Genomic DNA, 11,629 nt, shown 5'->3' with positions numbered 1-11,629 from the left:
AACAACTTCGCATGGACTCCAGAGTGCCAAAAAGCTTTGGAAGAGTTAAAATGGTATCTCTCGAGACCACCCTTGCTCCATACTCCAAAGGAGGATGAAACACTCTACCTATATTTAGTCATGTCCGAGGTGGCTGTAAGTGGTGTGTTGGTTTGAGAAGATCAATGTACGTAAGGGTATGTCATCGAGGGTACGGACCCTCTTCACAGACGGTGCCTCGAATGTCAAAGGGTCCGGACTCGGCATCGTTTTAAAACCACCTACTGGCGGTGTCATCAGGCAATCTATCAAAACTCCTAAATTGACTAACAGTGAGGCCGAGTATGAGGCTATGATTGCAGGTCTCAAACTAGCCAAGGGCCTTGGGACAGAGGTCATCGAGGCAAAATGTGATTCTCCTTTAGTTGTAAGTCAAGTAAACGGGAGCTTCGAGGTGCGAGACAACTGAATGCAGAGTTACTTGGACAAACTTCAAATGACATTGCACCGCATCAAGGAGTGGACGCTGGATCATGTACCTCAAGAGCAGAATAGCGAGGTCGATACCCTTGCAAACTTAGGATCATCGGTCGAAGAAGATGATATTATCTCGGGGACTGTCGTCCAACTATCGAAGTCTGTGGTCGAAGAAGGCCATGTAGAGATTAATTCAACAAGTTTAACGTGGGATTGGGGGAACAAGTACATCAACTACCTGAAGTACGGGAAGCTCCCCGCACACCTAAAGGAGTCGAGAATACTTCGAACCAAAGCAAATCGATTCACACTCGATGAAAATCGAATGTTGTATAGAAGAACCTTCAATGGACCACTGGTAGTGTGCTTGGGACCTGGGGATACTGATTACGTACTGCGAGAAATCCACGAGGATACTTGTGGGAACCATTCTGGTGCAGACTCTCTGATTCGCAAGGTGATCAGAGGGGGGTACTATTGCGATACCATGGGAAATGATACCAAGGATTTCGTTCGAAAGTGTGACAAAATGCCAAAAATTTGCACCGATGATCCATCAACCTGGTGAACAACTTTATTCGGTCCTATCCCCATGTCCATTCATGAAATGGGAGATAGACATCGTTGACCCCCTACCAACGATGCCGGGTAAAGCTAGATTTATTTTATGACTGACTACTTCTCAAAATGGGTAGAAGTGCAGGCATTCGAGAAGATACGAGAAAAAGAAGTCATCGACTTCATATTGGACCACATCATATGTCGGTTCGGGATACCCGCCGAAATAGCGTGTGATAATGGAAAGCAGTTCATCGGCAGCAAGGCAACAAAATTCCTCGAGGACCAAAAAATCAAAAGGATTCTATCAACACCTTACCACCAAAGGGAAAATGGTCAGGCCAAGTCCACAAACAAAACCATCATTTGAAACTTAAAGAAAAGGTTAGATGATGCCAAGGGAAAATGGATAGAAGTGTTGCCCGAGGTACTATGGGCATATCGAACAACTTCAAAGTCGAGCACGGGGGAGACCCCATTTTCTTTGGTATAAGGTTCCGAAACATTAATCCTAGTTGAAGTTGGGGAACCTAGAGTCAGGTTTCAACATGCTACCGAGGACTCAAATCACGAAGCTATGAACACTTCTCTCGAACTACTTGATCAAATGTGAGGCCGCATTGATTCGAATGGCCGCGCAAAAACAAAAGATCGAAAGGTATTACAATAGAAGGACGAACCTTCGATATTTCAAAGTCGGGGACTTGGTCCTAAGAAAAGTCACTCTCAACACTCGAGACCCAATGAACGGAAGCTAGGTCCCAGTTGGGAAGGACCATACCGTGTCCTCGGAATCGTAGGGAAATGATCTTACAAACTTAGCACAATGGAAGGCGAGCAACTACCAAACAATTGGAATGTATCGATGCTCAAGCGATATTACTGCTAAGGTATGACCTTCTCCTTTTTTCCATTTGTATTTAAAACTAACTCCTTATAGATGTTCGATAGGAGATATCGAGGCATCTTTCAGCTCGAAGACCTTGGGTTTGAAAGCATGCATTGCACTCTTTTTCCTTAGATCGGGTTTTATCCCAAATGGGTTTTACTGGCAAGGTTTTTAATGAGGCAACACCTATATGCTACCTAAGGAACATTCAACAAAGTATTCAAGGCTTCTTTTCGATCAACCTCGAATACTGGGGGGCATCACCCTTGGAGGTTATATTTTTTGAGAAAGATATTTCATGCCTAAGAGGGCCTCGATAGGAAAACTTTGTAATAGGCCAAACGGTCAGATGAACCGTGTCCATATAGAATTGTCGAGACCCGACGGCAAAACACGTATGCATGTATCAATTATTTGAAGAAGCATTCTGTTAATAACAAAAACACTTTGTATCTCAAAGAAGTCTACTATTATACGAGCTCTACAATTATAATCCTACGGGAAATGACTCAAGAGCCAAAGCATAATAGCACCCCTGAATACTCGGGTATTGTCATCGACAGTCAGTACATCCGAGTCATCGAAAATTCGAACTCATAAGACCTCAAAGAGGTACCCCCTCGAAACAAAGGCAAAGCCGATATACTCAAGGACTAACTTTTCGAACAAGTTAGAAAAGTTATCGGAAAACAAGTCCAAGTGACATACCTGAAGGCTACAACTATATTAGAGACTACGGTCATATAAAGGCTACGACCAAAATAATGTAGCTCGGAGACGTCCGACTTCTGCCATAAATTAAAGGCCTTTGAATATTGAAAAACCGGTTAAATCAGGCTACCCTCGACAAAAGCAAAATATATGGGGCTTCGATAAATTCAGCCCTCGAAAATCTAAGGGCTTCGATAAATTCGGCCCTCGAATAATCCAAAGGCTTCAATAACATCAGCATTCGGAAAAACGTCAAGAGGTATTCGATGATGTTTACACAAACAAATTTCTAATAAGATTCCGATACGTCGAACCTTCGAAAAACCCAAATGGGTTAAAAAAATACATGCTAAGGCATACAAATTTTTTTACTAAGTCTTTTAGCCGGAAAGAGGGAAAAATATAGCCATTTTAAAAGGAGAAACAACCCAACTTAAAGAGCTTAAGGGCCAACTTAAAAGAGCCTAAGGGCCGATATATAAGAGCCTAAGGGACAACTTAAAAGAGCCTAAGGGCCGATATATAAGAGCCTAAGGGACAACTTTAAAAAAGCCTAAGGGCCAAAACATGTAGAGGTCGAGATCCTGTTCTCACTCAACTCAGACTTGAAAATTCCGATGTCCCGAGCTCACAACAAATCAATTTAAGTTTATCTCGAGGATTAACAAAACCCTAAGGGGTGTTATATTTATCAAGTAAAAACCTAAGGGTTTATTACATTCTGAGTCCAAACCGATACTCGAACTGATTATTTGAATTATAACAATCTTCCACAAATGAGAACAAAGTAAAATTCAGCACAAGTCGAAGATAGAACAAAAAGATACTTTATATTCATAAGGGAAGTTTTCACAAAACATATTTACAACGCCTGCAAGGGGCCCTTGCACAGAAAAGAAAAAGAGAACTTAATCTATCTTCGGGGTCATATCCCCGGGAGCGCCATCCTCAGGAGTTGCATCTTCGGTAGCTCTATCTTTGGGAGAATCTTCTTCTCCTTCCTTGTCCCCGGATCCACTCACCACATCCTCATCATCGGAGGAGACAAGAAACCTAGCATCGATTTCCTGTGCCTTTGCTTCGGCTATCTCCCCGGCGAGGTCGAACCCTTAGGCATGAATCTCTTTAAGAGTCTCCCTCCGGGCTTGGCACTTAACCAATTCATTACTCCATCTCCCTCGGTCGGAGTCCTCTCTTAACTCAGCTTGAACGACCGCAGCTTCCCTCATGTATATAGAAATGGATTTATCAGCCGCAACCTTCATCTTCTCAACTTCGACCTTAGTCTGTACTGCTTTGGCCTTAGCCTGCGCAACTTCAGCCCGGGCTTTAGCCAGCTCTACCTCCAACCCTTCAATTATCCTAGCCATAGCCAGACCCTTCGCTTCAACACCTCGAAGCTGAGCTTCAGCCGAGGTTAGTTGGGCCACAATAGCTTCTTTATCGGAAACAAGTTGATCCATGTTCTTCTTCCAATGATGAAAATCAGCCCGAACTTAATCTACCTTACCTCGGAGCTGCCCAATCATATTCAGCTTTTGCTGCAGCTGACATACCGAAGCATTAGCCTTCGAAGTAGGGCCAAGAAGGCCAAACTCTTTTAAAATCATGGTTACCTGCTTGTCTAGTTCGGATTTGCTTTTTTGAGCTTTGGCCAACGCAGTTCGGAGATCCTTAAGCTCCTCTTCCTTTTTTCTATAGAGGAGCCTCAGGGCCTTTTCTTCACCCGAAACTTTCTTAAGCTCGGACTCGCATTGGCTCAGCTCGTCTCTAAACTTTGCAATGGCCTATACATGAAATGAAGATATATCAGTCAAAAGAAAAAAGATAAAAAATTTCAATATTAAGGTAAATACTTACCTGGGAAAGGAGATGTTGAGCCTCCTCAAATATAGTGGATGCATCATTCAGGTCATCGGCATCCTCAATCCCGACATAGCAACTCTGGAAAATATCGTCCCCGATGACCTTACTTGGATCGGGCATGTGTAGAGCGTTGGCTTCATTGATAGCCCCCTGAGAAAAGGTTGGCAATGAAAAGGAGTGACCTATTGTCGCAGCCCCGAGTTCTTCACTCGGGGCATTCTCATTACCATTGGGGGCCTCAACATCTACCCCCTTTAGAATGGTTGTTGAAGACGGAGGGACAATCTCAACCTCCGTGGACATAGTGGTATTGCAGTTTTCTTCCCTCCGGGCATCCTCACCACACGATAGGTTTTCTAGTTTGGAAGGCTCGCCGGCCTCGACTGGCTTCCTGGTCCGAGTCACCAGCCCCGACTCTTCCTCATCATTTTTCTCACCATTCAGGGAGTCATGGGCCGAGTCTGTGCCCGTTTGAGCAAACCTTTTCTGCAGCCTTCGAGTGGAGGTCTTCTTGTCTTGGTGGTCCTCGGGTTTCGAGACCCTTTTTCTTTTGTTGTCCTTCTTGGACTTTGGATTTGAAGGCTTGGTTGTTTCCCCGGGCGTCGTCGGTCTCATCTCGGACGTATCTCCAAGGCCTGCATAGGTAAGCGTGAGTATGTAAAAATACCGCCAAGTGTATGGAAAGTGATGAAATAATAGAAAGGCACTTACCGTGGTTCTTGGCCTCCCACCGGCCCCTCGCTAAATTGCACCACTTGCGCTCATCGTAGAAACAAGTGGTAGCTAACTTTCTGACCTAATCCTCAAGGTCGGGTACCGCTAGGGGCGCCCAAGCTTTGGCTGCCAAAGAAAGATAGGGGCGTTAAAGAATATGAATGCTTACAAGAAATACGAACTCCACTTATGGTTAAATTCCACTCTCCGGGAAAGACATTTTTTCCTCGGGGATGATGTTCAAAGTTCTTACTCTAACAAACCGGCTCATCCAACCCCGGTCTTTGGGTTTGTCGGTGCTGGTGTAGAAGGACTTCATTGTTCGGCATTGCAGCTTGATGAGCCCTCGAAAAAATTGGGGCCAATACAACCGCACCAGGTGGCTAAAGGTGAACTCCAAACCCTTGGCTTTTTCAGAAAAGTACCGCAACATGATCCCGATACGCCAAAAGAAAGGGTGGATTTGACTGAGGGTGAATTCGTACGTCTTGCAGAAGTCAATCACCACCGGATCGAGGGGACCGAGTGTGAAGGGGTAAGTGTAAACACTCAAAAAACCCTCCTTATGGGTAGTTATGCTTTCATCAAGCCTCGGGATACGAACCTCGACCTCGTCTCCCCACCGACAATCCTTCTTTACTTCATCGGTGAGCTGCTCCTTTATCAAGCTAATGTATCGGGATACGTGCTTGCATCGGCCTTCAACATCGGGAGGATTCTCGAAACCAAAGTCCTTTTTGATGATGCAATCACCAAGAGTGATTTCTTAAAGTGTTGGCGGCACCATCGGTTTGGCTGGCCGGGAGGTGGAGGAAGATGATGCTTTATCTTTTTCGGGACCGTCTTAGAAATTTTTGCCATGGTTGTAAGCTAGAGAATGCGGGTGCACAGGGATGTGGTATTTCGGGCAAGAGCTTGGTGTTTTCCGGCACATAAAAAGGCGGAGGAAGCAAGTGATTGAAAAAAGAGATGAAGATGAGAAAGGATTGAAGAAAGGGTAAAGTTCTTTGCTTAGAGAAAACGCCTCATATTTATAGAGGGCCAATGATGGTACGGTGGCATTAGTGGCCGACCAACGCTAACGTATATTCAATGTTTTTGGGGAAGTGGGCCGATGGGACGTTTCGGCCACTTCGAGCTCTGGCATCACGAGGATGACATCATTACTGGGGGCTTCGGGAATCCAAATCGTTTCATATCATTTCATTCTAAGAGATGCGTGGACTATCTGTATATGGTCAAAATCAAGGAGACCGATTTCGAAGTCTTAAATTGGGCTATGAGTTTGAGTCCGAGCGACTCGGACTAGGGGTCAGACCCGATTAGGGGACGCACACCTCGAGGGAGCAGATCGAAGGCTGGCACGACCGACATCGAGGGTCGTACAATCTCGAGGGCACTCAAGAAAGAGCGGGAATTTCTCAAGAACACGTAGGTTAGGGCATACATTAAAGGATAATATTTGTACGAAATGGTACAGGTCCGTACTAGGTTACTGTACACCTATACCAATAGAATTCTTTACTACAATTAGGAATGTATTATATTGGGGTTTTCTCCTCCTATATAAAGGGGAACCCAATCATTTTTGTAGGATCATCTCACTCTATTCACTGCAATAGAATATTCTACTATGATTTTCTTATTTAACGTGCTCAACAAGTATTCTTCAGCTTTATTGCTTTTGCTTTATTATTCATACTTCACTGTTCTTAGCTGACCTCGAGGCCCCCAAGAAAGTCAAGCTCGAGGTCTTCATTGTTATAGCAACACTGGTTTGGTTCATTAATTCTTCTTATTTCAACTTAATATTACTCGTATATATTCATTCGTATTAGAATAAATCACATATATTTTAAACCATAAAATACATTTAATTGTTACCCCCATTTTTCGAGGTAAACAATAAACTTACGGAAGATTTAATGTTTATCCTATTTGAAAAGAAATGAGACATTTTCTCCCGAAGAATTTACCTGCACTCGAGGTTTACATCAAAACAATAAACACAAAATATAAATATGTCTTCATACATATATTTATCGTTTAAGTAATAATGCTAGTTCGAGCAAATATTTGCTAGCAACTTTCAATATATATATATATATATATATATATATATATATATATATATATATATATATATATATATATATATATATATATATATATATAAAAGCAAGCAACTTTCTTTTCCAACTCATCTATTTTAAGAGAACTAGGTTATAATATTCATACGAATGTGAGCAGCTAGTTAGAATAGTCTTATCTATTGTTTTATGATTTTTTTTGTAAGGATCTTATAGTTGGAAGTTGTGATTAGACTCTCACCGATCATACGCAAAGCATCAAAAACGAAAAACACAAAAACCAAAACGAAAGTAGAAAACAAAAAATGAAAAGAAAAAAAGATTAAGAAAGAAGAGAAAAAAGAAAAAGAAAAAGAAATATCTCGGTTTGTTTTACTAATTACAATTGGATACATATTATACAAGAAAATCCGGATTCAAAATTAAAGTAACACTCCCTCAATTCCAGTTTATGTGAACCTATTTTATTTTTGGTCTGTTCAAAAAACAATGATCTCTTTCTAAATTTGGCAACAATTTAGCTTAAACTTACAATTCTACACTTAATGATAAGCTTTTATAACCACACAAATATTTTGGATCCCTTTTTAACTTTTTTAGGACCATAAATTTCAAAAGTACTCATTTTTTCTTAAACTTGATGTTCAGTCAAACATGTTCATATAAATTGGAAACAAAGGGAGTATGTCTTTATATCCTTTTGAAGCACCCCAATCACACTTTAGCATTTATTCCTTACTATGGAACCAAGGCTTAATATATTCCATCCTTCATAAGCCTTTAAATATGGCTACATTCTTGAACTATTATCAAACATCTCAGTGGAAGAGCACCCAAAACGCCACTATACTGGTATGTAGTGTGTTTTTTCTACTATAGAAATGTCTTTTTTTAGTTTAATTTCCTGGTAGGCCTCTTAAAGCAACAAGAATTCTTTTCATTATTTTAGTTTTTAAATTTTTCGAGCTTTCTTAGGAGTTAGACTAGTGCTCAGATCAAGACCGAAAGGCAAATTCGAAAAACAAAATGATGGAAGTTAAATAGAAAAAAAAAAAATTAAATTAGTTACGCCCAACTAGAACGTATTTTAATACCTAAAGCTCAAAAAGCAAATGCCTAAAGATTGTATCCTTTTCTGTTTAATTTGTGATTCTATAATCTTGCATGCAAAGATATACAGAATAATATCTTTTCATTTTTTTTCTTCTTCATTTAGGCTTCGATCGGGTAAATTTCACAAATGATCATATAACTATTACTTTTTTTCATCGAAGTCAGATAATTGTATTTTTTCAAACAAAAATCATAAAACTTTCACTAACTCACATAAAAAATCATAGTGACCGAAAAACATAATTTTTCTGTAGTATTTCCTTATTCCACGTTTGTCTTTTTTATTGTCAGTCTAATAAATAATATTCCAATTAAAATAGGACAAATATATGTTTTTAGCCGCTCCAAAAAATAATAGCTAATATATATATATATATATATATATATATATATATATAATATACATATTATATTTTTTTATCTAGCGAATACAATTAGTTTCGGCCGACCGATTATTTTTATATTTTTTCTTTAAATAGGAATAACCCAATAACCATATACATATACATATACATATACATATACTAAAATAATACTAAAAATGAATCCTTCACCACAAAAAAAATATTTTGTAATGCATGAGATTCTGACAAAAAATAAATAAATAAAAAGTATATTAGAGAGCACTTGAAAAAAAAATGCTATAAATTTGAATGAAAATCATTAAAAAAAAAGAGATAAAAGATGGTATTTTGGATGATTCACTTTTAGTATTATTTTAATTCATATATATGGGTATTAGGTTATGTGGGTCATGTCGGGTTGTGTCATTCCTATTTTGTGAAAGTTAGTGAATGTTTTATGATTTTTGTGTGAGAAAATAAAGTTAGTTATATGTCTTTGGTGAAAAAAAGTTACCTGAATTCAGTTTTAGTGGATCGAAAGTTTACATATGAAATAGATTTCACCAGTTTTGAGGAAATTTTATTCTATATGTCTATAATAGTATGCACTAATTCATCGTTTGATCTTCTATTTCCTCACTTTCTATCGTCTTAAATTCTGGACCTTATAGTGATCAGTACCAAACCCAATCTATTATAAGAGCCTGTTTGAATTAATGTTTTCAAAGTATATGGAATGTATTAACTGCTGATGTTGATTCTATAAATAAACAGTCAATACTGTCTGTATATAAAAGTGATGAAAATAATAACCATTTAGTATAGTTAGTAAAAAAGTGTTAATAACATATTTTTTTTGTTAAAATGATCGAAATACATATAAAGCTATTTACCAAAAATAGAAATTTAAAAGTATCTTTAGTATGAAAAAAAGACGAATAACAGAAATATAATGGAGAGGTATTAGGAGTTTTGTTTTGGCAAGGGCCTTTCGGGGATTAATTATAAATTTAGGCATAAAATAGTAATGAGTTTGGTCAAATCAAAGTGCTATAAGCAAGCAAGTTAGGAATGACCAACTAATGACTTTTGATTTATTTTCACTTAAAAATATATAATGTGTGATATTGTTTATGCTTATGAAATGTATCTATAAATCAAAATGTGCTTATCAACTCTTCACCTAGACAACATCTAAGTACTTGGTTCTTTTAGTAGTTGGCACCACCTTCAACTCAAGTTTAATTTTTCTTTAAACTTTTGATATATTATTGTGGTTTAATTTATGCAACTTAAAGAAGGGATGTATTCTTTGCTCCAAAAAGAGCAACACAATAAATTTATATATTTAGATTGAAATATAACTGGTCTAATTTCACTACTTATAACTAATATTTGCCTATTCATCATGCTGTTCATGAAGGTTCTGAAATGAAACCGGATAACTCAACTAAAGTTAAAAGGAATCAAATACAAAAGGTTCCTTCATTCCTGAGTGATGAGAATAAGGAAAGTGGTGACTATGATCCTAAAGTGGTTTCACTTGGGCCTTACCACCATGGAAAGGAGAAGCTCAAGTTTGTTCAGGATTTCAAGCCCATGGCCCTAGACATGTTCATTGAAGGGAGTAATCAAGACAAAGCTTTCTTCCTTGGGGAAATTCTAAAGGAAATTGAATATGCTAAAAGTTGTTACCTCGAAGAATTCACGTGTATATATGATGACTTTTATTTTGCTGAAATGATGCTCCTTGATGCATGCTTCATTCTAAATATTATAGGGCCATGGGATCAGACATTTAAACGGAGCGAGACAATTGAGCATCTTGGTACTGCAGTTTATACCCTAAGTAAACGTGATTTATATTTGCTTGAAAATCAGGTACCGTTGAGAATTCTCATGATCTTGGCTAAATCTAGATATCCTGTAGATGAAAAAGGATTTATAGAGACGGCGGAAAGCTCTTGTTTTAACATACTCTTCCATGAGGACATAAGATCATTGAAAGATAATAAACAAGGGACAACTGATACCCCCCTTCACCTTCTTGAAATTTTCCGAAGATCAATCGTCACTGGCACCGGGGAAATCCAACAACCACGTGTACGTCCTTGTGATCCTTTGTGTGATATTTTCAACAAGTTGGGATTATGTCTTGAATATTGGTGCTGTAGAAAAGATAAAACGTCAACTCGTGGCCGCGGGGGGTATGTGTTTCATTCAGTGACGGATCTGAAATCGAAGGGCATTCATTTCAGGCCTAGCGAGATTGCGTCTTTAAATGGCGTAAGGTTTAGCCCCGCTGAATTCTGTCACTCCGCAAAGCTCAAACTCCCATATTGGTATGTTTCTCCGTACACCAGATCATTTTTCATGAACATGATTGCTTATGAGTTCTGTCCCAATGTTTTTACCGATAAAGCTGTGACTGCTTACGTGAATTTCATGAAATCACTTATTGTTTCACAAGAGGATGTCAAAGAGCTGCGAGAAAAGAAAATTTTAATGAACAGCTTAGGGAGTGACGAACAAGTGGTACAAGTCTATAAATCTTTGAATACTTATGGCACAGAAGATGAATCTTTTTTCCACAAGGAGAAAAGGAATATCGAGGATCACTATAACAACAAAACCAGGACTTGGTTGTCTGAATTGAAAAATACATATTTTAACAGTCCCTGGTCTATAATTGCTTTGGTTGGTTCTATTTTCCTCCTTTGTTCAGATATTGTCCAGACCTACTATGCAGTCCACCCTTCAAAAGGAGGATCTTGATTTTAATTCTTTTACTTATCGATTTATTCGTTCTTCCATACAATACTGTATTGTGTGTTGTACCTTTTTCCATTTGCTTGTAAACAATAATAAGATCCAAATTTTGCGATCGA

The 11,629-nt window shown here is 38.7% G+C and overlaps 2 protein-coding genes across 2 annotated transcripts; both read left to right on the top strand.

Annotated features, from left to right (window-relative positions):
* Positions 1 to 448: 448 nt before the first annotated feature.
* Positions 449 to 1,024, top strand: LOC104246918 (uncharacterized). The gene has a single exon (XM_009802827.2). It carries the CDS (start codon positions 449 to 451, stop codon positions 1,022 to 1,024), a length of 576 nt encoding a protein of 191 aa, XP_009801129.2.
* A 7,076-nt stretch (positions 1,025 to 8,100) lies between these two features.
* LOC104246917 (UPF0481 protein At3g47200-like) lies at positions 8,101 to 11,629 on the top strand. Its single transcript, XM_009802826.2, has 2 exons — positions 8,101 to 8,136; positions 10,165 to 11,629. Exon 2 carries the CDS (start codon positions 10,173 to 10,175, stop codon positions 11,514 to 11,516), a length of 1,344 nt encoding a protein of 447 aa, XP_009801128.1. The 5' UTR covers positions 8,101 to 8,136; positions 10,165 to 10,172; the 3' UTR covers positions 11,517 to 11,629.

The sequence above is a fragment of the Nicotiana sylvestris genome, chromosome 5 (assembly GCF_000393655.2).
Source record: "Nicotiana sylvestris chromosome 5, ASM39365v2, whole genome shotgun sequence".
In the NCBI taxonomy this organism is placed as follows: Eukaryota; Viridiplantae; Streptophyta; class Magnoliopsida; order Solanales; family Solanaceae; genus Nicotiana; species Nicotiana sylvestris.
This window is presented reverse-complemented; position numbering and strand designations above follow the sequence as displayed.